The sequence below is a fragment of the Eschrichtius robustus genome, chromosome 4 (assembly GCF_028021215.1).
Source record: "Eschrichtius robustus isolate mEscRob2 chromosome 4, mEscRob2.pri, whole genome shotgun sequence".
NCBI classification, from domain to species: domain Eukaryota; kingdom Metazoa; phylum Chordata; class Mammalia; order Artiodactyla; family Eschrichtiidae; genus Eschrichtius; species Eschrichtius robustus.
The window spans coordinates 58,911,878-58,939,841 of NC_090827.1; the positions used below are offsets into that span (position 1 = coordinate 58,911,878).

General features: G+C 43.0%; 1 protein-coding gene across 2 annotated transcripts; it reads right to left on the bottom strand.

Annotated features, from left to right (window-relative positions):
• Positions 1-11,945: 11,945 nt before the first annotated feature.
• On the bottom strand, positions 11,946-21,917 carry CCNG2 (cyclin G2). Of its 2 annotated transcripts, none has more exons than XM_068542791.1 (8): positions 21,624-21,917; positions 20,503-20,640; positions 19,690-19,827; positions 17,989-18,239; positions 17,713-17,791; positions 17,513-17,611; positions 15,029-15,234; positions 11,946-13,239 (listed from the first exon to the last, which is right to left on the bottom strand). In XM_068542791.1, the coding sequence occupies exons 2-8, from the start codon at positions 20,638-20,640 to the stop codon at positions 13,116-13,118; spliced, it is 1,035 nt and encodes a 344-aa protein (XP_068398892.1). In that variant the 5' UTR covers positions 21,624-21,917; the 3' UTR covers positions 11,946-13,115. The 2 variants fall into 2 exon arrangements, with proteins under 2 accessions (XP_068398892.1, XP_068398893.1); XM_068542792.1 differs by lacking the exon at positions 21,624-21,917 and adding an exon at positions 20,728-21,054.
• Positions 21,918-27,964: the final 6,047 nt, after the last annotated feature.

A 27,964-nucleotide genomic window follows, 5' to 3' on the forward strand; every position in this document is an offset into this window, starting at 1 on the left:
TCCTCTCCACACACACTGGATATTAAATATGGATGTGGTTTATTTTCTGCAGGTCTATGTTGCTTGCAAATGTCTGGCACCACTCTCACATCCACTCTGCTCAGAGCTGCCTGCCTGAGATGGTTCTCTCTCACCAGGGCTTGAAAATTATGGAGCTGCCCAAATGGTACCTACTTCTGGATCAGGCCCACCTGCAGCACATCCCCAAGGATGTCTCTGTTAAGGTCTTTATCCTGGCCTTGGTTTCAGATGGTATCTGTGCTGAATGTGCTTGCCCCATTTATGAGTGCTTATCATTCCATTTCCCACCAGAGTTGTCTATACAATCATTTATCAGTTCTATCCTTCTAAGTGAAAATTAATAGACATCAAGATAAACTGGACTGGGTGTAATCCAGAGCTTAAAACAGACTTGACCAGATCACAGACTGGAGGTAATCTTTCAAAAAGATGACAACCAGTAGTAATGTTAGTCCTCTCATCTAGGATTCAAGAAACTCTTTCCCAGAAGACAAAAGTCTTGAGTTGCTTTGGCGTTTTCTTCACAATTTTAGAATGAGGATGACAGAGCTACACGGGACCTCAGGAAGTCACCGAGTCCCATCCCCTAATTTTATAAGGAGGAAAGTCAGTTCCTGAGCATCAGAGTAACTAGCTTAGGTCAGACAGCTGTCAACAATCTGGGGCTAAAACCCACGATTCCTTACTCCCGGTCCCGGCTCTTTCTAACAGCTGGCCCACACTGAATCTGCCTGGGCTCCCTGGCTTCCCCAGTAAATTCCTCTCCTTCCGTTTTTTAATCCCCGTTCTTTCATCTGTTGTCATCTGCAGCTTCCTTTCCTTCCCTCTTGCTTCTCTCTCCACAAGATTTTTTACATTCTTGTTAGTCCTGTGTTTTTCCCTCTTCCTGAACGCTTTGTTTTTTCTGCCTTTGCTATCAGTAAAGGAAGAAAGCCAATATGCGTGTCTATCTTTGTATCTTCCACATTTAGTACTTAAAAAAAAAAAAAAGCTGGATGTATATGGAAATTCTGAAGTATCTTTCAAATTACAATTCTGTGAATATACTATTAAGCAGACTGGAAAAATAATACTACCACATTCTCAAGACTTAGTACTAAAGCACTTCTGGGATGGCCGTGTAGGGGGGTTTTTGTTGTTTTTTTGTTTTTTGTTTTAATTTTTTTAAAGTTTATTTTATTTATTTATTTTTGGCTGTGTTGGGTCTTCGTTGCTGCACGGGGGCTTCCTCTAGTTGCGGCGAGCGGGGGTTACTCTTTGTTGAGGTACGAGGGCTTCTCATTGCGGTGGCTTCTGTTGTTGCAGAGCACAGGCTCTAGGTGCGTGGGCTTCAATAGTTGTGGCCTGTGGGCTCTAGAGCTCAGGCTCAGTAGCTGTGGCTCTCGGACTGAGTTGCTCTGCGGCATGTGGGATCTTCCCGGACCAGGGCTCATACCCTTGTCCCCTGCCTTGGCAGGCGGATTCTTAACCACTGCACCACCAGGGAAGCCCGGCAGTATAGGTTTTGAAATGATTGCATAGGGGCCCTCAAGACTTCAAGAAAAGACATAAAGTCTCTACAGGGGAATTATAGTCTTCCATAATATAACCAGATCAAAATGTCATAGATGCTATTAGCTCTCTGCCATAGCAGTGGAAGTGAATGACTGAAGAGAGTGAAAAATAAACACACAACAAAAACAGCTACGCGCATCAGGTTAACTGGAGAGGGCTGCTTGGGGGGCAGGCTGATACACCATATTCCATCAGCCCTGGATGGGATAACGCTCAGAACCAAACCCAGTGTCTGCTCTCACATCGTGCTCTCCAAGCGTGGACTTTCTGATTACAGTTAGCTTCCTATGCATTCTGCTAGCAGGAAGGGCATGTTTTGATGGCAGGCATTAACATCCTGGATCCAAGGGAAATCCTCGAATACAAACTAATTAGTTGATACCCTCACTTGCTTTCACTAAAGGCTATTCTACTCCATGTGTTAGACTCTTAGCTCTGGGCCTGCAGAGCTGAGGTCCTGATCTTGAACTCTGGTGACCCCATAAAAGTGTTGTCACCACGAGCTCTGCCCTACAGTCCAGCCAGCTTCCCTCTTTAGCATTCCAAGACCCTCTTTAGCTTTTGCGAGTTGATAAAATAACAAATATCTATTGCGCATAATTGCATGGATTTGACTATGGTTGGGCAGTTGCCCTTCAAGAGTGGGCAATCTAGTTGATTTAAACAGACCAGGAAGGAGTAATGGGTGCTAATGATCTGAGGAAATGGATAATTAGGTCTGCTTCCCTGTGTGTCATCTTTTTTCATGTTCTTCTAATAGCATCGAGAAAGGAAGGGAAAGCAGCCCTGAGAACCTGCTGGGGCCAGCCCTGGTTAAGCAAACACCTAGCCCGCTCTACTCCCTGGACAAAGGAGAAGTGCTTCTCATGGGACCATTTTACTTCTTGCTTGAGCAGTCCTGTCTGTTCCTGGAGCTCAGAGTCCTAGAAACTGCATAAAAGAACTATGTCACTGAGCCTCAAACAGGGGTCCTGCCCTAAGTCCAGGCGACAGCTGTTAGGCAGCTGTACCAGTGTGCCCTAAAGCTGCTTAGCGTACGACGCAAAGGGAAAAAGGACTAGCTCTCAGAAGCTATGTGGAAAACACAGACCCCTGTGGCAACAGCTGGCAGGTAATGTATATCATGAAGACATTTGTGGCATGAGAATGGACACATAATAGATGACCTTTAGAGTTATACTTTAAGGGTTTTTTTCCCATAAAAGTTACGTGCCCAAATCTTTTCAGTTTAAGAAAAATTAATAAGAGGAAAAAAAGGGGGTGAAAGGGAAGAACCCTGGCAACTGGTACAACACAGGCATGGAGGCAGGTAAAATGGGACTCCTTGTCATCCTTCACCTCCTTCCCGGCCCAGATGCTCCACCCAAAAATAACATGAAAGGCTTCCCTTGAGCAACCAAGATAAATGTCTGCTCCTGGAGCCGGGCCCCAAGTTCAGGCACAGCACCACTTCTGAGACTTGGCAGCTTGTCTAGCCTTTGATCGCCTTCCCTTCGTGGGACATGTCAACTTTGCTCCTCTTTAATGTACAAGATGGGACAAGAGCTGGGGCCAGGCAGCTATAGCTGCAGGCAGGGCTTTCTCCTGCACTGCGCAGGGAGGCTTTTGCCTGCCCAGGCCCAGGGGGAGCAGCTGCAGTTGCCTGCCTGCACATCCTGTGAAAAGACGTTCAGTGTTCTGGTGGCTTAGCACGCGTGATGCCCAACGGTGGACAAGCTGGGACGGGGGACCCAACGGAAAGCAGGAAGCAGGTTACTTTCTGAGCCCAGATTTTGGTGTCTATGCCCCCCCATCCCTTTTAGTGACAACTTTCTCTGTGTCCTTTAGGAATCTAATGATCCCATTCACTTTTTCTAAGCTGTTCCCACCCCCATCCCCCATCAAAATCCTCTGGCGCAGAAGTAAAAAAACTGTCACTAATGCGCATTATTGATGGGAGTGTAAACCCATATAACTTTTCAGGGGAGCAGGTCAACCATGTATAAATTTTAAATATGTATTCCCTTAGACTAGACCCAGGAATTTCACTTCTAGAAAGGTATCCTAAAGAAATTACTGCATGGGTAAGCAGAAGTGTATGTTCAAGAATATTTATTGCTGCTCTGATTAAAAATACTGAACAATTGGAAACAATGTAAATATCCATTAGTAGGGGACCTTAAGCAAATTATCCCATGAGCATAAAATGAAACACTCTGCAGCCATTAAAAAGTAGAAAGTAGATCCATGTTAATTGATGCTGACATGTGCCTCATTATATTGTTAAATGAGAAAAGTGTGTTGTAGGAGAGCATATAGAGTAGGATGCCACCTATGCAAAAAAAAAAAAAAAAAACAAAGAAAAGTGCATGTGTTTATACTTGCACCAGAAGACTGAAATGATAAATATCATTTTGTTGACAGCAGTATCTCTGAGGGGTAGCATTGCAGGCATTATCCACTTCCTCTGTATTGTTTACATTTTTAGAGAGGAGACGTAAGAACAGAAAAAATATTTTGATGTATTTTTCAAAACTTCTCAGGAAAATATATGCAATGCCTTCATACCGACAACAACTCACATTTGTAAAGAGCTTCACGGTTCACAGAATACTTTCTTTTCTCCATTAACTTGTTCAGTTCTCAAAACCCTGGGAGGTAGGAAAGGCAGATCTTAGCATTGTCAATGATAAGCAAAGCTAGACGTTAGTGAAAGCAGTGAAAACAGACCCCAGGAGGAGAAGGAGCTGAGCGCCATCCATCTGGGAGAGAGGCAACGGGAGATTTTAAAGGGAGAAAGAGCATGAAGGGAGGGGAAGTGAGTGGAGGCTCAATGAAAAATTATGACGTGTTGGTGAGTGTAAATGTGATTAGGGCAGTTGTGTCTGCTATCCGGCAACTATCGAAGTTAGGATTCTACCCTCCCACAGACACTGGAAGACAGAGGCCCAATCCTTCCTGATGATTACATGTCAAAGGAATGGCTTTCAGATCCTTTAGAAAGACCCTCCTGAGGTGTAGGAGATACACATCTCAAAGGGACAGAAAAAGGATTCACAATTGTCAACACTTTAGAGTAAATGCCTTAGGAAAGGGAGGTCAGGTGTTGGCTAGAACAAACTGTAGATTCTTTTTTTTTTTTTTTAATTGTATTTATTTATTTTTTGGCTGTGTTGGGTCTTCGTTTCTGTGCGAGGGCTTTCTCTAGTTGCGGCAAGCGGGGGCCACTCTTCATCGCGGTGCGCGGGCCTCTCACTATCGCGGCCTCTCTTGTTGCGGAGCACAGGCTCCAGCCGCGCAGGCTCAGTGGTTGTGGCTCACGGGCCTAGTTGCTCCGCGGCATGTGGGATCTTCCCAGACCAGGGCTCGAACCCGTGTCCCCTGCATTGGCAGGCAGACTCTCAACCACTGCGCCACCAGGGAAGCCCCCAAACTGTAGATTCTTTAGACAGCCCTGAGCTTTTCCAGAGAGGAACTCAAAAGGCAGCAGGGTTGTCCCAGGAATGTGGCCTTGGGCTGCAAGAAGCCAGTTAAAGTTCGGCCAAGTCTCTTAGTGCAAGCGTTTGAATGGAGTGTTCTTGCCAAGAGTTTTTGCAGTTCTAGGTGTCTCCTCTTTTGGGATTAAAAAAGTAGTTCTCAAAGAAGTTACGGCCCTTTGGAGATGCACCCCATGGATCTCCCTTCCAGAAAGAAGCTGCCATTCCCCTGCAAGGACAGCCTCCAGCTGCAGCCCCTTCAGGAAGCCCCTCGGCATTTGAGCTGAAGCTATACTCTTCTTGAATAATCCTCAGTCAGCCACTGAGCACTCAGGTTGCTAGACCTGGCCATTGCTACCCAACACGGGGCTCTTCTAATGGGCAACTTGTGTTCCTAAGGCCCAGGTTGGCTGAGTCTTGTCAGATTTGATCACAATCCCAGGCTCTCCCTGCCCAACCCCTCGTCCTTCCTCCCCATTTCTCATTCACATCCCCCAACACAACTATTGCATGCACTTCAGAATTCATCTCAGTACCTACTTCCTGGGGTCCCCAAATAATCACAAGTGGCTTGTCCAAAACTACACTCACAGCAAATAGGTGTTCAAACCATAGTTTCTGAATGCCGTGAAGGTGAAAACTCTATTGGAGATATTTGCATTTTAACCAGATTCAAAATCTTTAGCTAAAGGAAAGACTTTCCAAAAGTGGGAATGACAGAATGAGCTAGAGGGAAACAGGGATGTGAGGGGCACTGGAAAAAAGATGGACCATCAGGACCTCCCTGGAATGACTGAAATCACACCAAATGGTCTTTTAGTTCCATCCAGAAGATTAGAGAACTCATGCAGAGGCAACATCAGGATGCTAGCACCATGCCTTGTACATATTTCAATTACTATGGTTCTCACATTGCGTGGTAACTGATATGTCTGCCTCTCCCTTTAGAGGATGAGCTTCTCAATGGTATGACCTGTGTTTGATTCTATTTGGCATCCTCATTGCCTAGAACAAAACTTAGTACATCATATTAGCTCAGTAATAGTTGAATAAATAATTGAGTCTAAGGGAAGTGGGAGAGTAGGGACAAAAGTGGGGTCATAATTATTATAGCCAATATTTACATAAGTGCATATCAGGTATTGTTCAAATTTTTTATCATGTATCGTCATGTCATTCAATCCACACGGTAACCCCACGAGACAGTTTTGCAAATGGTGGTGTCCGGGAAGCAGACACTGAGACAAAGCTTAGGGTGCAGGATGTTCAGTAGGAAACACCACTGTGATCCGCCCCCATGGCAGGGTGGGGAAGGAAAAAGGAAGGTTGGGTGGAGGAAATTGAGCCACAACATAGACCCAACAGCAGCCTCAGCCAACCCCATGGAGAGCTCTGGGACAAAAGCAATCCATCTGAGTTGTCTTGTGCTGAACCAAAGTGACCAAGACTTTATGCGTCCTCCCCCCTCAATCAGTCATTAGATGCTGGCCCTCCTGGGCAGGGCATGACCTTGGGGGAGGCTGCTTTCCAGGTCATAGTCCTAAAGGGGCCATCAGCGGAAGGCTGTGTGCCAAAAGCACTCCCAGCAGCTGGGGCATCTCGGCAGTACATTTCTGTGTCTGTCACAGGTCCATCCAGTATCGACCCCTTTATACAGACGAAGAAACTGAGGCACAAACACTTTAGTTAATAGCCAGCCAGGTCAGACAGTGAGTGGTGAAACCAGGATCAGACTCTGATAGCCCAGTGGGAGCCTATGTTCCTGTTCACTACAGCTTACTCTTGATTGAGGTGCATGTAATTGTAGCAGTGGGCCACGGCCCCCCGCATGCCCTAATAATGACTTGAAATCCTAACTTCGGAGAGGGTGACTTCATCCTTGCATGCATGAAGGTTGACCTTTACAAACTATGAATCGCTGCAATCAGGAATGGAAAAGACACTGTCGGGCGTGTTACATGTAGAAAAGTGTTAACACGTGTTCTTGTCCAGCATTACGCTAGGCACCTTGAAGGATATAAAGGTTCACGAGAAGCTTAGAGTTTAGGCAAGAGGATAAACCACAGACACATGAACTGCTGCAATCAGGAATGGAAAAGACACTGTCAGGTGTGTTACATGTAGAAAAGTGTTAACACGTGTTCTTGTCCAGCATTACGTTAGGCACCTTGAAGGATATAAAGGTTCACGAGAAGCTTAGAGTTTAGGCAAGAGGATAAACCACAGACACATGAAATAATTATTGGAAAAAAATCCCAGAACAGTAAATGAGTAAGTGGGGGATGACTGCTATGTTGGATAAAGGTAAAACAGGCAAAGGGCAAGTAAACCTTTAACAAGACAGTCCTCTATTGTGACAAAGCCCCAGCCCCATTAACACCAAATGACTGTGGGTCTTGGAACCCAAGTTAATAATAAAGTATAGGGCTTCCCTGGTGGCGCAGTGGTTGAGAATCTGCCTGCCAATGCAGAGGACACGGGTTCGAGCCCTGGTCTGGGAAGATCCCACATGCCACGGAGCAACTGGGCCCGTGAGCCACAACTACTGAGCCTGCACGTCTGGAGCCTGTGCTCCACAACGGGAGAGGCCGCGACAGTGAGAGGCCCACGCACCGTGATGAAGAGTGGCCCCCGCTTGCCGCAACTAGAGAAAGCCCTCGTACAGAAACGAAGGCCCAACACAGCCAAAAATAAATAAATAAATAAATAAATAAATAAAGGAATTCCTTAAAAAAAAAACAACAACAAACCTGAACAACAGGAGAATACTGTGGTTTACTTTACTGGGATTATGAGTAGGATTTTCTTTATAAGAACTTCTATTTTTTATTACTTCATCATTCAACAACTGTTTAAGGAGTACCATCAAGGTTGCAGTAGTAGTTTAGCACTGTGGTTAGGAGCACAGGGTTTGGCAGACAGACTTGGTTTGAGTTAGAGCCCTGCCACTTAACAGATCTGTGTCAAAGTACTTCTCTAATCCTCAGTTTCTTCATATGAAAAATGGGACTAAAGCAGTACTTGTCTAGTAGCATCATGGGAAGCACTAAAGAATTCATGTAAGGTGCCTGGAACATATTAAGTGAACAGTGAGGTTATTTTTTTACCAGTAACAGCCAGAGTAGGAGGAGTTTGGCCCAGATACTATGCTGGGTGCTGGAGATTCAACAATAGCAAGAAAGACAAACATTCCCTGCCTTCCCAGGTCAGACAAGTAAGGTAAGCGGACAAGCAAGGTATTAACTGGTAGGATAAGAAAAATATAGAGTTTTATGGAAACAGGTAGCACAGACAAGGAGACGGAAGTAAGTAAGTAGGTAAGTTCCAGAAAGATTTCTTGGAAGAAAACACATCATCACAACCTTTAAAAAATCATATTATTTGCTGTAAATTATTTGGTTCTGGGCTAGAATGTAAGTTGCATGAGGGTAGGGACATTGTGCGTTGTGTTTGGTTTTGTATATCAAGCCCTTAGTGTGGTACCTGACCCATAAGAGGCATTCAAATAGCTGGTGGTGAATAAGAGAATGAAGCGACTCCTAAGGTGGTAAGTAGGAGTTTTCCAGATAAGGGTGACAGGAAAGGTGTTCCAGGCAGATGAAGGAGTGTGCATGGAGTCACAGGAGGGAGCGAAAGCATGGTGAGTGGGAGGAGCTGAACTGCAACGAGGCTGGAAAGCGTGTGGATGTGGATGCCGTGAGAGATGAAGCTGAGAAGGGACCAAGTCAAGTAGGGTCTTGGAAACTGTGCTAAAGAGTCTGAACTTGATGCTCAGGAGTGATGTTGAAACCAATAAGGATTTTAATCAAGGAAAGGATATAATCAGTATGTGTTTTTTAGAGTTCATTCCTTATTCTGTCAATACACTAATAACTCAAATCCATTTGAAGGAAAAAAATGGATACTGCACATAAGCATAATTAGAAAAAAAAGTCATCTGTCATCTCACCACTCAGAAATAACCACCATTTGACTATAAATAACAAGCAACCTGTCGCAGCTATCTATCTACTGCTGTGTAACAAACCACCCCAAAACCTAGTGGCCTAAAATAAGGATTTATTATTTTTCAAGAGTCTGTGGGTTAATTAGGATCAGTTGGGTGGTTCCCCCACTCCGTGTGGCTTAGCTGAAGATGCTCATACAAGTTGTGTTCAGCTGGGAGTTTAGCTGAGGCTGGAACATCCAAGATGGCCTCCCATCTCCAAGAGCCTCTCTCTGCGTGGGCGCTCTACTATCAGTAACCCAACCTGCTTCTTTGCACCATGGTGGCTGGCTTCCAAGAGGGATAAAAGGGAAGTTCTTGAAGCCTAGGCTTAGACATGCACTGAACTTCTTCCACTGCACATTAGTAGGCAAAGCTAGGCACAAGGCCAGCTGAAATTCAAGGGGAATGGAAACCACCTCTTGATAGGAAGAGGAGCATGTGTACACAGGGATGAGAGGACTCATTGGCTATTGGGAAACTATCTACCACACAATCCAATTTGCTAACCACAAAGCAAAGTTGTTGACCATTTCTGGTATAAATAGTTAGAAAAACTCAGGTCAAGTGACAACTGCAAAGTACATGGTGTTTGGCCATGTAAGAATCTGATAAGTCGGTTGCTTAAATAAGCTGGCACTTGGCATGCATGCCACGGAAGGTGGGAGGCAGTGGGGAACATCATATTAGAACCCAGTGTGCAGTGAAAGAAAGTGAAGGAAAAAGGACGATTCTAGACCAAGAAAATGGTTAAAATTGTATTCTGGAACCAATGCCTGTACACTTAACCTGAGTATTAACTCCAAGCATAACAGGTGAATGAAACACATTATTTGTCCAATCTCGCTTCCTGAGAGTCAAATGGGTGGGGACCAAGGGGTCAGGGAGAGTTGTATTTCAGCATGCACTTTGGCAGAAGCAGCAAAGTGTGCACACCACATCCTAGGAAATGACAGAATTGAAACCTGAAAAGCCAAATCTCTTGCCAAATCAAGGAGCAAGTATGAGACCAAAATGGCAGCCTTCTCCTCATCTCTGCTGTGAATGGGGCAGGAGGCTTGATTCTCAATTTTATTCATCACAATTATGGGAAAGCCAACTGGTTGAATGGCCCGAAAAGGGCATAACCAGGCTCCTGGACTTGTCTGTGAGTCTACTTCGAATGCCTAAAGACAAAGGACAGTGCCTCTCTAGTCCTACCTGTCTTCCTCATCCCCATTGCCATTGCCTTAGTTCAGTCCTTCATCATTTATTGGGTTTTTGCAGGACTCCTGATTGGTCTCCCCATTACGTTATTCATCTCTACCTGCTCCATCTTCCACATAGCTGCCAGTTACCTTTTTTTAATACACATTTTATAGCTCTAGGAAATGGCAACGAAAAGAAAGACCAGAGAAAGGTGCCATGTTCCGATTAGGAAGAGGCCTGTATGTCACAATATAGACTTTATCCTGATTGAGAGGTACCTACTGAATAATTTTTCAGGAGAGACAATCAAATTTGCATATTTTTAAAAGTTTTGCATATTTCAAAAGGATATCCAGGGAGCAAGGGGATCAGAAGTAAGCCTGGAGACTGAGAGATGATTAGGATATTGTACAATAGTAACCCTGCTAATAGAGAACAGGTCTGAGCCAAGCCAGTGGCAGAAAAGTGGAGACAGAGTAGATACGCAGTATAAATCATAAATGGTGACCTCCAGGCCGGAGGTAGCAGGCAAGAAGAAATGAGAAAATCACCTAAGTTTCCAGCTTGAGTAGATGGAATACCTACTCTCAAAACAGACACACAGGAAGAGCAGGTTTGGGCGTAATCAGAAACTTCCAAGTGGGACGACCAGTTTTGAATAAGATAGGTTGGGAGTTCGGGAAAAGGGTCTAAATACAATGAAAACCAGAAAGGAGAACAGATGAAGTCACATGTGGACAGATTCACACAGAAAGACCACGTAGTAAGAAAAGCAATAAAACCCTAGAACAACTGAAGAGGGTTCAAGACTTGCAAAGCCACAAATAACTTTTACAGCTCAACAAATCAAAAACTGAAAGCAGAATATATCGTCTACTATTTGCCAAAATTGCTTCATAAGAGAGGGAGGGTCATTCAAGCAGATTCTCCACTAGGAGGGTAGGAAAACATGTCCCTATTGCCAGGGGAGAAGTGGTATTACGTGAAAACCATATTCTGTATATCTCATTTTCTAACCAACTAGAGCAAACAAAGGTCTACAAAACCAAACTAGATAGGGAAACCCATGCAAAAAAAAAAAAGGGTGGTGGAGGCCACCACTTGCAGATCAAGCCTAAAGCTTGGGAAAAAAGATCCAAAGAGCTAGAGGCTGGCAAGGTCCAGTCAAAGCTAACTCCCCTAGTGCTTATTCACCAAGCGACCTTCTGAAGAGAATTTGCCTTGTCTGCAGAGAGAGAAACTGTACTAACCTGCCAACGTGAGTATTCTGGTCTACTTGATACCTTTTGGCTTTCGCTATAAACTAATAGGCATTCAGGTTAATATGTCGCTCTTTTAATATGAGTACCCCCCCGAGAGAGGTCAACTCTCCAGTGACAGATTCACTTTCAGTATCTCCAAGGCTCAGGGCCAAACTGCAGTGAGGAAATACTACCTGGAGGACTCCTGGTAAACAGAGACAGGGCTTATCCTGGAGGCGCTCCAGCCTCACTTCAAGCCTCCCCTCTGAAATACAGCAAGCACCTTTTCTTTTTCACCAAAAAGTTAAAAATTAAAATGTGACTGCAAACAAGGAGTACAATTCATTAATATTTTTATTTTGAGTTGTAATCTATTATTACTTCAAAAAGATTCACTTCAAAAAACATCCAATGGATGCTGACTTACCAATAAAAAAGTAAGTCATCGTTATATGATTTATAATACAGAATACACAATAAATTATATTTACATGCAATGACTAGACTATCACACACACAGTAAAAAAATACAGGATTTTTATGTACATTTTTAAAGATTTACATTTTCATATAGTTTATAAAGTTTAAAAAAATTCTCTGTACTAAATCTCATGTGCACAGAGTTTATAAATCCCTATTCTTATAGCTGTACCACCACACAGATACACTTAAAACTATAATACTACAAACACTTAGGTTTTTTTTTTTTTTTTACACTTCATATTCAGTCTTGGCACCCATGTACAATACCATTATTTTTGAAACGTGAATTACAAAGGAAATACAATGTAATCATGCAGACTTTTTTAATAGAAGAAAATGAGACAAAATGTGCTACTAGATCAACATTTATCAATTCCATAGTTACCTAGTTCTGTTCAACTTGCTGCACTGCTCTCATACAGGTACATGCAAAACTAGATTATGGATTGTTTTAAAAACATTAAAATAATACTATAGTCTGACAACACTTAGGCATTAGGAATGCAACTATCCAACAACCCTAGTCTGTTGCTTATTTCTGTTTTGGCAGAAACCTCAAAGAAATGAAGATATTACATACTAAAATTCACAGAAATGTCAACATTATAATTCCTAAGTTTCTAGAGTCTGCATCAGATAGAACACTGATCATTTAAAAAAACAAAAAAACAACAAAAAAAAGGTTTTTGACATTTAAGAGTATATTCTCTGCTCTGAGAATGGAGGGGGAGAGAGAGAGATCTAAGATAAACCATTAAAGGATTATCCATTGTCCCTGCAAAGGAAGCACTTGCACACTCCCAATCTGTTTCATTAAAGACACCTGAAGGCTTTATAAAAAAGTTGAAGCTACACTATTCATCTTTAAAAATCTTCTTGAAAAGTAATAAATTGAAGGTATCAGCACCTTCCCTCCTCCCCCATGTAGCTAAAGATCAAGGAGAAAAATAAAGTGCCAATGTCTGAAGTATTGTTAATTGTTTAAGAGGCACTAACCCATTTGATGGCTTAGGATTAAATATGAAAATAGGCCAGATCTGATCTGAATAATAAATAGAAGGTAGGTATTCCAGAGTCTGTGCAATTCCTGCCTAGATGGGGGCTGCACCAGGAAACTACCTACTCCCCCATTTATTGCTTTGAAACCTGTACACACACATTAATTTTGGACCCAGAACAATGAGATTTCTAAGACGGAAAGCACAGTGTCTGTGCCACTTTGAAGCTGAAGAAGAACGTGCACTCCTGATCACCGTGAGGGGAGCTGCTGAGGCTCTCTTCTCCACAACTCATATCTTCACAGGAGTCCTCGCTAAAAGGAAAAAGAGACAGAGAGAAGGATCCCATCATTTAAAACACATTTAAAGGTCGTACAGGCAAAATTAAACTGCTGAACAAGTAGCTCTAGTCTCAGGATTTTTACATTCAAAATTTAAGCTCTACAGAGACAAAATTTAACTTAGAAGGAATTCCTAAAGTGAAGTGTATTGTAATCTCCTTAGAAAATACAGATTTGCTTAAGAGGTTTAAACAAATTACCACTTGCCAAACTATTATTGTTGTACCAAGTAATAACTCTGTCAGCAACTAACTATAGAATTCTAAGTATTTTAAATCCAATAAATGCAAACTAATGACAAAGATCTCCTATCATATAGTTTTGTTTTTTTTTTTTAATTTATTTATTTTCGGCTGTGTTGGGTCTTCATTTCTGTGTGAGGGCTTTCTCTAGTTGCGGCAAGCGGGGGCCACTCTTCATCGCGGTGCACGGGCCTCTCACTGTCGCAACCTCTCCCGTTGTGGAGCACAGGCTCCAGACGTGCAGGCTCAGTAGTTGTGGCTCACGGGCCTAGTTGCTCCGCGGCATGTGGGATCTTCCCAGACCAGGGCTCGAACCTGTGTCCCCTGCATTGGCAGGCAGATTCTTAACCACTGCGCTACCACGGAAGCCCTATCATATGGTTTTGATGTCTTTCTTGCATCAATAATTGCATCACTGAACTTCTCAAATATCAAACTAAGAAACCAACGAGCTAGGAAAATGGAACTTATGGTCTCTTCTCCCTACAGCATAAAACAGTGAAATTCAATAAAATTAAATAATTCACTTTACTAACAAAAATAAACTCTGAATAAGACAACGGCATTTGACAAAACTAAAAATCTCTACAGAACTCTGCCACATCAGTGGTGGTAGTTCCCTTTACTTTCCAGTCATTTAACCCACAGCCTCTTTCCATAGGACCATTTTAGAAATTCATACTAATGTTAAAAAACCCAGAACGCTGTTTTTTTAACTAAACTGTATTTCAAAAAGCAAAGATGCGAAACAAGCAGTTTTTTTAAACAGGAGTGAAGTAAGTCAGAGAACAACAAATACTGTATGATCTCACTTATATGTGGAGTCTGAAAACACAAACAGAACTCACAGATGCAGAGAACAGATGGGTGGTTGCCAGAGTTGGGGGGAGGGGGTGGTAGGTGAAGGTGGTCAAAAGGTACAAACTTCCAGTTATAAGTCCCAGGGAGGTAATGACGTATAGGATGCTGGTTTTTGTTGTTGTTATTGTTGTTTGTTTAATTTTTATTTTATTTATTTATTCTTTGGCTGTGTTGGGTCTTCGTTGCTGTACGCGGGCTTTCTCTAGTTGCGGCGAGCGGGGGCTACTCTTCGTTTCGGTGCGCGGGCTTCTCACAGCAGTGGCTTCTCTTGTTGCAGAGCACAGGCTCTAGGAGCACGGGCTTCGGTAGTTGTGGCTCACGGGCTCTAGAGCGCAGGCTCAGTAGTTGTGGCGCACGGGCTTAGTTGCTCCGCGGCATGTGGGATCTTCCCGGACCAGGGCTCAAACCCGTGTCCCCTGCACTGGCAGGTGGATTCTTAACCACTGGGTCACCAGGGAGGCCCCTGTTGTTGTTTTTTAATAAAGAAAAGAAGTGGGGAGAGGCGGGTACACTTCCAAACTATTGCCTATTTTAATAGAACTATTTCTGGTTAATTTTCTTACCCAAAGAAATGATGGTATCAGAGGTAGGGGCTCTGATACACAAACATCAGTAACATTTAGTCTGGGGAAGTCTCATTAGTCAAGGAACCTGCTTACCTTTCACTTTCATCAAAACACCCCACCTCCGGTATTGTGGGCAACTCAGGAACACTATAGTAGCTATTGTGGAGGTTCTGGGCTGTGCGCCTTGAAACAATCCAAACCAACTTCTTAAGATCTGGTTTGCAACATTCAGGAGAAGAATATTCAGCTAGGCATTTAGAAACTAACTCCCTCCAGTAAACAAACTCGGAGTCATTAACCTGAAAAAAATATTTAAATGAAGAGGTTATGACAGCAGTTCCCAAACCTTGCCACACCTTGGAATCACCCTGCGATCCTTAAAAAATACTGATGCCTGGCTCCCACCCTCAGATACTCTTATTTAATTGATATGAGGTGTCATCTGGGCATCAAGGTTTTTTAAAGCTCCCCAGGTGATTCTAATGTGCAGTCAAAATCTGGTAACCACTGCTTTAGGGGAGAAGCACCACAGGTATAAATCATTTACATAGGATTCAATACAGAGAATACTCTGCCTATCTTAAGAAAGCACACTAACCTAAAAACACTAGGTCTGTTAATAAATCAATTATCAAGTATATACTTTGATAAGTCGCAATGCAAAGGAATTTAACATAATTTACGTTTCTGTAACATAGCATTACTTGGATTGCTAAAATACGCATTTACATTAAGACACCAGACATATGCAAATGGAGAAGTTGCCAATGTGTGAGAAGAGGAATTCCCCCAGAAGGGCACAGTTCCTCCACCACTGGGGAGTGCCCCAATTTATTTCATGGAATCAATTTTCACCGAAGATGTTTCCAAATGACATTATTATAAAAGGTTTAGATTCAAACTAGTAAATTCGTGCTTAAAACAAAAGCTGGAAGTTATGTATTAAAACAAAATGTTTCACGTTGCATGTACTTGACCACAAAACAGATGATGATTTTATATCATCTTGGCCTCCATTTCCACCTAATCCAGTCACATCTTAATCCCCTGGCAGCCTGGCTTCTATCACTCTCTTATTCTCCTGACATCACCTCCTACATCCCCTACATGGGGAAACTGCCAACACTGAAAACCCAGAGTATTAATCAACCCCTAAGCAAAGGACTCCCAAGAATTTCTTATGGTTTCAACTATTATTTCCTCATGGGAAATTGCTAATCTCAATCTCCAACTATAGTTTATCTGGAGTTTTTAGTCCAGACTGCCAAGTATCTGCTAGACATCTACCTATCTGAAAGGTATACAAGTACCTAAAATCATAATTCTTTGATCACAATTAACTTCTCTCCAATTTCCCTCAATGGTACCAATATTCTCTCCACCATTAGGTCCAAATCTTGGTCATTCGTGACTCCTTGCCTCATTTCCATGCTTGGCCTCTAAAAACCACTGAGTTGGGTGTACTTCCTCCTGCCTGTGACCATCACCTGGATATTCTATCTACAAACCGACCCCAAAATGATTCCCACACCCTTCTAGTCCACCAGCTTCCTGGCCGCGAGCCTCTGCTGCCCGAACCAGGTTCCCAGTCACTGTGCCTCTCACGGTCTACCCTCCTTCCCCGCTAACCACATCCCAAAGTATTCCCTATGCTCAGAGACACAGACCCTACGGGACCGTGACACAGAACAGTAAATGACAGAACACCCTGCTTCGTGTTCAGTTCCATACTTCTCCAACTAGACTATCAGTTTAAGAAAAAGGACTGTGCTTACGTTTGGTTTACACCTCTTTATGATTGAAAAACCTTATCAGGCTGGCCTGACAAAGGAGTTTCAAAGAAAAACATAGCTGATGTTATCTTGGTAATGTTACTAAAGGGACGATGATTAGCCTACAGATGTAATGGGATGTTATTCGTGCATTTACTAACTCTACTTCTTAATATGCATTTTATTTATTTTTAATAAATTTATTTATTTATTTTTGGCTGTGTTGGGTCTTCGCTGCTGCACACAGGCTTTCTTTAGCTGTGGCGAGTGGGGGCTACTCTTCGTTGCAGGGCATGGGCTTCTCATTGAGGTGGCTTCTCATTGCAGAGCACGGGCTCAGTAGTTGTGGCTCGTGGGCTCTAGAGCACAGGCTCAGCAGTGTGGCGCGTGGGCTTAGTTGCTCCGCGGCATGTGGGATCCTCCTGGACCAGGGCTCGAACCCGTGTCCCCTGCATTGGCAGAAGGATTCCTAACCACTGCGCCACCAGGGAAGCCCTTAATACGCATTTTAGAACAATGTGCATGGGGCAATGTAGACTGCCGTATTACCAACTGGCAAGAAGACTACAGAAGGGATGTCTAAACGTGGAAAGAAGCTAGCCTAAGTGACCGGGTTCCCTTCCAGCTTAACACTGTCTGGGTTGAAGCTGCATTTGTAGAACATCAACACTTAAGATACAAGAATAAATGAGTAAAAGTTAAAAGCCGCATAAAGTGTTACCTAATGATTAAGTCACCACAGAAAAAATAAAATAAAACACTAGGAAGAAACTTGCTTTAAAGAATAAGTTCTGAAGATATTTACCTTGGAATGTTTTTTAACAAGCAGGAGAATTTCCAATAATTCAATGGATTTCAAAGTTTCTACTTCCAAATTGAGAAGGCACAAAGCTAATACAGATGGCTACAAGAAAAAAAAGAAAAATAGTTTTTTTAATTCAAAATAGAAACTGCGGGGGAAAAAACAGAAACTGTGAGATATATATAAGAAAGAAATTGACTTACTTTTGCTTTTGAAAAGATAAGTCTGCAGCAGCAAGCTTTCAGCTGAGCTTCCAGTTTATCAAGGCTCAGTATTTCTTTCCTATACAATGAAAAGAAAGAACAAAATATTTATTTATTAAACTTCTAAAGATTTAAACAATTCTAAGCATTTGTCATTAAAAGTCCAAGCTGAAAGTTTGGAGCAGGTAAAAACATAAATTTCACTAGTGTTCTAATTCTTCACTGTTACTTATAGCAATGCTGAAGTAGAAAATCTTAATTTTTAATCTCACTGACCTTTCTGAAGTATGACAAAGTACTATAGTATGGTATAAGTGCAAAAAGTTTAAGGCAGTAGTAGCTTCCAATTCATAGTGCAATTTTTCTGAAATTATTTTTTCCATCCGTTTTATGTCAGAAGCAGTACATTTACATTGGCTAATCCGGATTACATCAAGAGTAGACGGAATATTGCATTCTTCTTCAACTATTCTAGCAGCCAGCAAAAAACAACAGACTCCAATGCAAGACAAATGTTTAGGTTTCACCTGAAAAACAAAGAACAAAAGATTTCTTCCAACAATTGTCACTTTAACTTAGCAAAGCAGACACTTAAAAGAATATTGTAATGAGCCCCTATTCTTAAGACAGAACACAATCAAGCTGCTTCCCTGTACTTACCCTTACACACAGTTATACTTAATCGTTTTTACATTTTAAGCTGTCTTAACCTCCCTTTAAAAAACAAAAAAGACATTTTGAGCATTTAAATTACTTAATTTAAATGCAGGTAAAAATTGTTAATGCAAGTTCAAAAGCTAGGTTTCTCACAGAGTTATACATTATATTTCAAACTTATGAAATTCATAATAGTACAACCTCCCCCAAAATAAATTAAGCCTTCCAACACCAAGAAAATATACTTCTTTGGATATAAAAATAATACATTCATCTTTGTATCTTCTTATCTATTTAAGAATCATCCCATACTTCACTGCAAATTTCCCCGAGAGAGATATTGCATCAGATGAGCAAGTACAGCTTATGTACAAGCTGCCATGGACAGATGGCTTCCCTTTTCAGTGCCCTGAAAACTGACCCAGCAGCTGACAGTAATCCTACTGGCAGAAGTATCACCACATTTAACAGTTACTGGTAATTGGTTTTTTTTTTTAATTTATTTTTTATTGAAGTATAGTTGAATTACAATTTAATTACTGCTGTACAGCAAAGTGACTCAGTTATACATATATATACACATTCTTTTTCATATTCTTTTCCATTATGGTTTACCACAGGATATCGAATATAGTTCCCTGTGCCATACAGTACGACCTTGTTGTTTATCCATTCTATATGTACCAGTTTGCATCTGCTAATCCCAAACTCCCACTCCTACCCTCTCCCACTCCCCTCCCCCTGGCAACCACCAAGTCTATTCTCTATGTCCCTGATTCTGTTTCTGTTTCACTAATAGGTTCATTTGTGTCATATTTTGGATTCCACATATAAGTGATATCATATGACTTGCTGGTAATTGTTAATAAGACAGTGGCTCCCTGCTTGGAAAAGATTTCTCATAGTGAAGGCAATAGGTCACCTTTAACATACTGCTATACTTCCATTTGCCATGTTTCACGTGTTTAAAAACACCTAGGCTCAAAAGAAACATAACAGAAGATGAAAATATGAAAACCTTATTTTGAGAGCTATGTATACAGAAACACCTAAAAAAACAGTAGTCTTCATTTTTTCACATCTTTAAAGAGAAGGTATGTAAGAGGTACAGAAAAACCTAACTTAAGATACAGTAATATGCTTACTTTTGTAGTCTCTTAATCTGGACTAAAGATCACAATTCCGAAAATTAAAAATGTTTATCTACAGTGACATAATTACATTCATTTGCCAAATATTTACTGAATCCTTGTATTCTAGGCATCGTGCTAGGCACTGGGTATAAAAAATGAAGTTTTATTTATAAAAACGATGAAATACCTTCATAAGAGCCAAGAATCTGTCCAAAATATTGACAGCCAGGACAAAAGTTTCAGTGCAAGATCCAAAAAAGTTGGTTAAACTCCTTAAATCTTCTACTTTGGCATTTCTCAATCTTGGACACAAAGTGTTATCATTCTGCAACAAAAACCAAGAGCCAAAGTTTATGATTGTCTTAGAACTAGAATGGACAATACACAGAGTTAGATTCAGATAAGGTAATTTTTTCCCCTGAATCTTCAAGAATATGGGGGACTATCACTTAACCAAAGCACTACAGTTTTTCAGATACAAAATGTGTACACAACACTGCTTTTTAAAAATATACATCATAAAAGACATTCAGCAATTCAATATAAAGCAAACTGTTGCCACACTTCCAGAGGATAAGAGCAAATATAATTCAATTCCCTTGTAATGGACATCTAGAAGGTTCCTTGCTTGTTTTCTTTAAAAAAAAAAAAAATCACTTAAGAGCCTACTATACAGAAGTATTGCATAGGCAGAGGGTATTTCCACAAATGACCTGCTCAGTTCCCAGGGAGTCTCCCACCCTGAAGCTGCAGGCTGGGGAGTGCCACATTTGAAGCCACACTTCCCTAGATTTAGTATCACTCTCATTTTTGCTAAGAAACAAAAGCATGACCCTGTATTAAGATTTATCTTAGTACTCTAGGACGACCACTTGTGGTCTTAAGAAACTTTGCAGCCTTTAGTCTAGATTCAACTGAAAAAAAAAAAAAAAAAAAAATTTAAAGTTATCTCCCCAAGCCCTGTCAGCGACTAGAGCAAGTTATCTTTCCTGGGACTTACCTCCGGGGTAGCCTCGATCAAGCTCAGCCCTTTTTCTCGAGGTTGGAATCTCTGTTCCTGTTCTAGGTAGAGGTTCAACAATCCGAAGAGCTGGACCCCTTCACGACCGGCCAAGTACTCTGCCCCCAAATCCTTCATCTGTAGCAAAGACACCACACACAGTTAGAATGTATCCTGGAGGGGGGAGGGGGGAGGGGGGAAGCACAAAAGAGCTGGGGCTAATACCTCCAGCGAGGGGCGCCCCAGCACACCCTGCAGAAAAGCGGGTGAGGGCACCAGTCACGTCCAGCCGAACCCCGGAGCAATCCTCCCCGACCGCCAGGGAGGTGTGGCAGGGGGAGGGGCCGTGGTCACGTCCGCCGGCTAGCGCTGGGTCAGACCGGCCAGCCCCGGTCTCCCAGCCGTTTCACAAACAGGAAACTGTCCTCTGGCGGCGGTGTCCAGACGGTCCGCCCCACCTGAAGTCCCGGGGGGAGGGGTTTCTGCCCAGTGGAACGCACCGGGGGCTCCGAGAGCAGCGGGTCCGGGAGATAGGGGCTTTGCACAACGTGGGGGGAGGGAAAGTCTCGCGACTGAACAAAGAACCGGAGGGAGGAGACTCCCGAGCCCCGCCCCTCCCGCGGAGCCCAGCTCCAGAAGCCCCTCTCGCTGGAGTCCAGCCCCCAAGCCTTCCCCATCCGCTTCGGCAGCGCCTCCTCTGAACAAAACCCAAGTGGCAGAGACCTAGGTCCCAGAGAGCGCTGGGGTGGCGCGGCCCACGCGATCGGGGTCTGGGGACAGAAATCCAGCCCGCCCCGTGCCCAGACAATACCCTTCCATCCACCGATGCCCTGATTCCGCAACTCTGCGGAGACCTGGGGCTGTCAATCCAAGAAGAACCACCCCAGCGAGCCACCGTGACAAAATGAGGGAGGGGGGACACCAAAGAACTGTCTTCAGCCTCCTCGACCCTCCATCCATCCATCGCATCAGCATCTCTCCGCCTCTGGGCGCCCACTGCCCCAGGGCTGAGGGCAGGACCGGAATCGCTCCCCAAGCTGAGGGGTGGGCACTCTGACATCGCTCCTCGCAGTCCCGACCATGAACAAAGAAGCTCCGCGGGCCCGGGTGGGCCCACTCACCGTGCTGGAGTCGCGCCTCCACCGGCCCGCGGCGTCACGGTCGGATGGGACTGGGCGCGGCGGGGACGTCCGGACCTGTCTCCGAGGTCAGGGACCCGCCGCCTCAGTGGTGCCACCGACCGGCATCCGACCCTTCCCCCCTACCACCGCCGCCTCGGCCTCACAGCCCCGGCTTCATCCCGCTCCCCGCGCGCCCACCCTCCGGCTGGGGCTCTGCGCCGGTCCCTCTAGCCCTGCCCCACTATGGGTTCCACCGCCGCTGACGCCGCCACCACCGCGGAGGGCCCAACAAAACCCCTTGTTTTTGTTTTGAGTTTCCGACGCCCCCAAGGGGGCGGGGCACGTGACTCTCCGCGGAGGGATCCGCTGCCTCCTCAACAGACTTTGAAAAAGAGTCCCTCCCCTAAGTGTATGTCTCCAGCCAGCTTTGTGGCCTCCTCAGCTCGCCCTTGCTTTACTGAGCCACTCCTCCCTCCCAAGGAGGAGGATGGAACCTGGGCACGGCTTTATTCCTCTATTGATCCTACGGAGGAAGGAAAGGGAGTGATAGGCGTGAGGGGCGGAAGGAGATAGTTTCTGGTCGCATTGCACCTTTTAAAGGTCCCCGATTTGTTTTGTTTTCGCTGTTTTGAAAAGTCCGCCCAAAGTAGCGGGCTCCCCGATTGGATATCGGTGGGGGCGAGCAGGATGCTGAAGCTCTGATTCAGTCTCGAATCCGGATTGGCTAACTGATTATCATTTGAGCCCTCTGATTGGTTTTCACTGTATCCTGCGCTTCTATCTGCCTCAGGGCCTTAGCAACTCTGGTGTCTGGATTGCGCATGCCTGGGTGGACCACTTCGGAGAAATTCACTAACCTGCCCCGGGGTCTGTACCTTCCCACCGCAATCACCAGCACCGCCCCCCCCACCCCACCCCCGACCCGGTCCCAAGGGAATACCACGTTTGGTTCTCACCTCCGAAGAGCTAGAACAGCTAGATAACTTTTGTGACAACTTCTTACACCACGGGAGGGTTTTCTACGTTCCTTCTTTATTTTGTTCTGCAGGTCAATTTTGCGATAACCAGTCAAGTTATTGTAAAATTTTCGGGGTGCTTACTGAAATATTTACGAGTAAAATGCTATCATCTTTGTATTTGCTTTAAAGTTTACCGACCAAAAGGAAAAAAAAAAAAAAATGGAGAGGAACTGTGAAACAAGATTGGCAAAAAGAGTTGTTGAAACTGGGTGATGGATACAGGAGGGTTTGTTATACTATTCTTTCTACTTTTGTGTACCTTGAAATTTTTCCGTAATAAAAATAAATATTCAATAAAGGGACTTTTAAAAACAAAAACTTACCTGTGCACATTGACGATGTCAAGTAAACATCTAATAATAGCCTACGTCCCGAGGTTGTACTTGTACTGTTGTTTTAATGAAGACTCAGAGAGGCTTCTTGGTCCTTGGTCACCCATAAATTATCATTTATTGTCCATTACAGAGTTGTTATTAAGAGGCGACACCTCTCCTGAGGCGGGGCAAAAAGCAAAGCAAAGAGTGCCTTAGGCTGGAGAAAATTTCACGTGGAATATCTTTGGGGGATGTAAGAGGCTCTCCTCCAACGTTTATAGTTATTTTCTTTACTTTCTCTTGCTTCAGTTCCTCGCTGGCCATCTGCTAAATATGCAAATCGGTAAATAACACTTTCTCGAGTTCTACTCTAAATAATTAGCCCTAAGGAACTGATTTCTCTTTTCTGCCCTTCTGTATGTTTTCTGTGAATTGTTTGGTTACTTGTAAAATTGTTTGGTTACTTGTAAAATATGCACGTAACATAGCTTTCACAACAGCTTTTTCTTTTTTCCAGAGCAGCTAAGGAATTTTAGAAATAGATCCCTTTGCATATTAGCTGGGACTAGACATAGATGTCTGGAGCACAGAGCAACTGGGGGGAGGGCAGCTCAAAGAGCTAATCCTCCTATTTCAGAGAGGTGTGGCCTTGTTCAGGGTTTTGGAAATTTAATAAAATTACATTAGCAGATGGGGACTTTTTTTCAAGTAAAAGGGCAAAGGTAGAAGAGGAACATAAGATACAGAATAAGTGATGTGAAGAAGGAAATGTAAAATTATGTGGTAGAAGATTTTTTAAATAATAGAAAAGATATAAGACAAAAAGGAAGAAATGGAGAAATTGGCCTTTGCCTACATCACTAACTGTTATAAAGGTCTACAAAATGTATACTATTTATTTTATAATTGTTATTTGATGTATCTTCTAACAGGCAGCCTCTTGAATGAACAGTTCTCTCTCAAGAAAGCTTTGTAAATGCTGTTGAATTTCCTCCTCTTTGCAGACCCTGTTCAGTATAGAAAAGACTGATCAAGTTCTCTGATATGGAGCCCCTTGTTTTTAGCCCACGTGTCTTTTTAAGATAAAGGAAAGCAATCATCAAAAAATAACTGGTCCAGTAATTAAATCATCCTTCTTTTAAAAAAAAAAAACACCTCCTTTTAACAATGATTATCTTCTGGGGGAGAAAATGATGCAAGTCTTTTCTTTTGACTCTGCTGATTCTTTTTTGTTTTTGGATGTGTGTTAATTTTTTTAATTTCAAAAAATTTTTTAAAGATTTTTTAATGACAGCCTTCCTCCAGGCTTTATTTGTCCTTATCACGTTGGCTCACTTTGCTGCAGTTGTAGGTCTTAGGTATCAAAAAGACATTCTCCCCTAGGCTAATCAGCCTTTACATGTCAGCTGCCTTTCAGTCTTTGCTAAGATCTCTTGAGGGCAATTTTCCTTCATCATGTGCGCATACAAAATAGGGAATCAGAAATCTGGCAGTCCCCAAGAAGGGCTTGGAGGGGACTTATCTCATTATATTTGGTCTTCTGCAGCACACTGATGGAGGTGCAGTGGGGTTGGGTGATAGTCTGCCCCCCATAACCCCACGGAGGCCTGACAGGGAACCAGCTGTCCTCAGTGACATCTGAAACTGTGAAACTAGAAGGTGGGCACAGAGCAGGAAATAAACAGCAGCACAGCCACACAGAAACAATGCCTTCATTCAGCGAATCCTCGACTCCTGAGGAGTGTCCTTCAAACCTACCCACACTTAAGCTTCTACCTTGAAAAGAAAATGGCACATTCCCAAGTGGCTGCTGCCTTGCTGCCCCAAATGCCTTAAACTCAACTTCCCTGAACTTTGTAAGGCATCAAAATTCCCACAAAACTTTCCAGGTATCATCTTCCTCCTCACAAATGATAGGTTTAGATAATAAACCCTGGCTTTTTATTCAACAGATGTTTAAGGAATACACACTAGATGCCAGGCATGGTACTAGGCAGAGACACAAAAATTGATAAACAAAACACAGTCCCAGAATATGCCTTGGTGTATCTGAGGTGTAGGGCAAAAGCTCCAGCAAGCAATCAAAATACCTGACTTTGAGTCCCAGCTTTCCTACTCATTGGAGATAATTCCTCAAATACCTTGAATAATTTGATTTATCCAGAGCCTTAGCTTTTTTTTTTTTTTTTTTTAAATTCTTTTGGCCAAGCCACACAGCATGTGGGATCTTAGTTCCCAGACCAGGGATGGAACCCATGTCCCCTGCTTTGGAAGGGCAGAGACTTAACCATTGGACTGCCAGGGAAGTCCCAGGAGCCTCAGCTTTCTAATCTGAAAAAGCAAACATACAAATAAACAAATGGCCGGGGGAGGGGAGACCCCGGGGAGTAGTTGTTTCTACCTGATGTAAAGATTAAATACAAACAGGTGTAAAAGCACTTTTGCTATGTACCCCTGGGCTGATGGGACTTTCACAATGCTGTGACTTCAAGAAGGGATCATCCCTAACCTCATCAAAGGAAAGCAGCCCTACAAGGGAAAGAAACTCAGGATCAGGATGGGTAAAGCTGACGAAAGGCCACACTTCCTCTTCCCCTCTGCTCACTATTTCTAGCTCTCTGCCTAGGCTGTTTTCTGTTCTTAAGGGTGGTTTGCAGCCCCAAACTTCCTGTGCTTACAGTAACCTTACTAGCAGAACCTGTAAAGGAGACAGGAATTCTTGTCAGAGGGAGAGAAACAGGGAAAGCATAACCTAACCAGGGGTTGAAGTAATTCAGATTTTTTAACCAAGGGTTCATTTTTGAACATGAACTTGAAAGAATGAGAATTTATAGGCAGACAATTAATTCCTTTCTTCAAGCAATCAGAGAATAAATCAAGGAACGTCTCATATATTCTGCTTTCTGACTTTCTTATGGACAAGACTTCAAATCTGAAATAGCAAATCCAACATTCTAATCTATTTTGGTATAGATATTTTGTTGCTGTTATTGTTAAAGGTAGAAGCATGTTGCACCTTTCAGGGAGCTTATTTATGCAAGGGTTAGGGATATTCATTCCCACATGCTGATGTACTCAGTCTTGGAATTGAGGGAGTTATCTTCACTGTAGAGGCCCTCTGAATGACCACAGCAAGGCTTTTTCCAGCCAGCCAGATTAGCCCCTCCCAGGCCTGCTAGCCTGCAAGTGAGTGAGTCTTGTGCAAACTATCTCTGAAACCCGAGAACTCAAAGCTCACTTGCCTCTGTGGCTGACTCTTGACTTTAGTATCCAGACCTCTTTCTGTTAGACTGAAAGTCAACTGGAATAAATGGAGTAGCCCTGACAAGGTGTGGAAAGACAGGCAAAGGGGGGTGCAACTGAGAATATGGCGATTCCTGAAATCAGAGCTGATTATCTGAAAATGGTGGGTCTGTTCCAAGGCAAATATATCTGAAGTAGCCCAGGCTGCATTCTGGGACACTGTACATTATTATTTACATAGCACATTCCTCTTTTATGATTTATCCCAAGAACCATAACCTAAGTCAAATACTTCCAGTCTTGTCTTGACATCATAGTGCTATGGGAAATTGACACTGTCAGCAAAGAATCACTTAGAAGACATCTGTTGAATATATTGTCTTATTCCTAAAGGAAGTTTTTAGTTTCTGTGAAAGTATTACATGTTCATCTCAAATGAAAAGGCAATTGGCATTTAAAGTGATATGAACAAGTAATATAAGCTTAAATTTTGCTTTTGTTTTTAAGTGTCTTCAGAATGAGGGTTTAACTTCTAAAAATTAAGATTGCTTTATTTCAAGATTCTCAGGTCTGTTTAATTACACATATTATTATGTTTTTCAACCACATTCTGAACAAGAAATTATGACTACATGCAGGAACTAGTTGTTTTTTTTTTCCCTTGTGGGGAGGGGGAGTTGAAACTTTACAGTTTGGAGGGGTTCTCTCTAGGAAAAAGTAGAATTTAGAAATACAAATTAGATATGAAAGTGAATATTTATTTTAAATGGGACAAATCCAGAAAAATTGTAAATTTTTAAAAGTTGACATATCCTCATGTTCCAGTGATCTATTGTTGGGTAATGAATCACCCAAAACTTAGTGGCTTAACCAGCAACAATAAATGTATTATCATCTTCCACAGTTCTGGGTTTGGCTGAGCTCAGCTAGCAGTCCTTGCTCGGGGTTTTTCACGAAGTTGCATTCAGATGGTGGCTGGAGCTGGAGCCACCTTGCGGCTCATTCCTTACGTGTGTCTGCAGTGGACATTGACTGTGGGCTGGGACCCCAGCTGAGGCTGCTGGCTGGACTCCTACATAGGTGGCCTCTCCACGTGGTCTTTCTACTTCTTCATGGCATGGTGACAACGCTCAAAGAAAACCGGGTGAACATTGTACCTCATTTTATGAACCAGGCTTGGCAGTCACATAGCTTCTATAATAGTTTCATATTGCTACTATGACAAATTACCACAGATGTAGCAACTTAAAACAACACATTTACTATCTTGCAGTTCTGGAGGTCTCAAGTTTGAAATGGGTTTCGCTGAGCTAAAATCAAGGTGTCGGCAGGGCTGCATTCTATCTGGAGGCTCTATGGAAAATATATTTCCTTGCCTTTTCCACCTTCTAGACACCACTGTATTCCTTGGCTCACGGCCCCTTCCTTCATCTTCAAAGCCAGCATCGTAGCCTCTTCAAATCTTTCTCAATTCTGACTCTTCTGTCTTCCTTTCCCACTTATAAAGATCCTTGTAATTACATTGGGTAATTACCTGGATGATCTAGAATAATCTCTCCATCTCAAAGTCCATTGATTAGCAAGCTTAATTCCATCTGCAATCTTAATCGCCCCCTCACCATATAACATGCCAGGTTCACATGTTCTGGGGATTAGGACATGGACATCTTTGGGTGCCATTATTCTGCCTTAATCAGCATTCCTTCAGCCACAGTCAAGAGTCTGCTCATGTTCCTGGTTCAAGGGCAAGGGAACAGAGACTCCA

What these genes read in the sequence shown, in the direction of transcription:
- CCNG2 (XM_068542791.1), bottom strand. Translation starts at nt 20,640, where the DNA reads ATGAAGGATTTGGGGGCAGAGTACTTGGCCGGTCGTGAAGGGGTCCAG. An exon ending in GATTCTTGGCTCTTATGAAG is followed by an intron (nt 18,240 to 19,689) that starts GTATTTCATCGT and finishes TTTGTTTTTCAG; the next exon opens with GTGAAACCTAAACATTTGTC. An exon ending in TTGTTAAAAAACATTCCAAG is followed by an intron (nt 15,235 to 17,512) that starts GTAAATATCTTC and finishes TATTTTTTTCAG; the next exon opens with GTTAATGACTCCGAGTTTGT.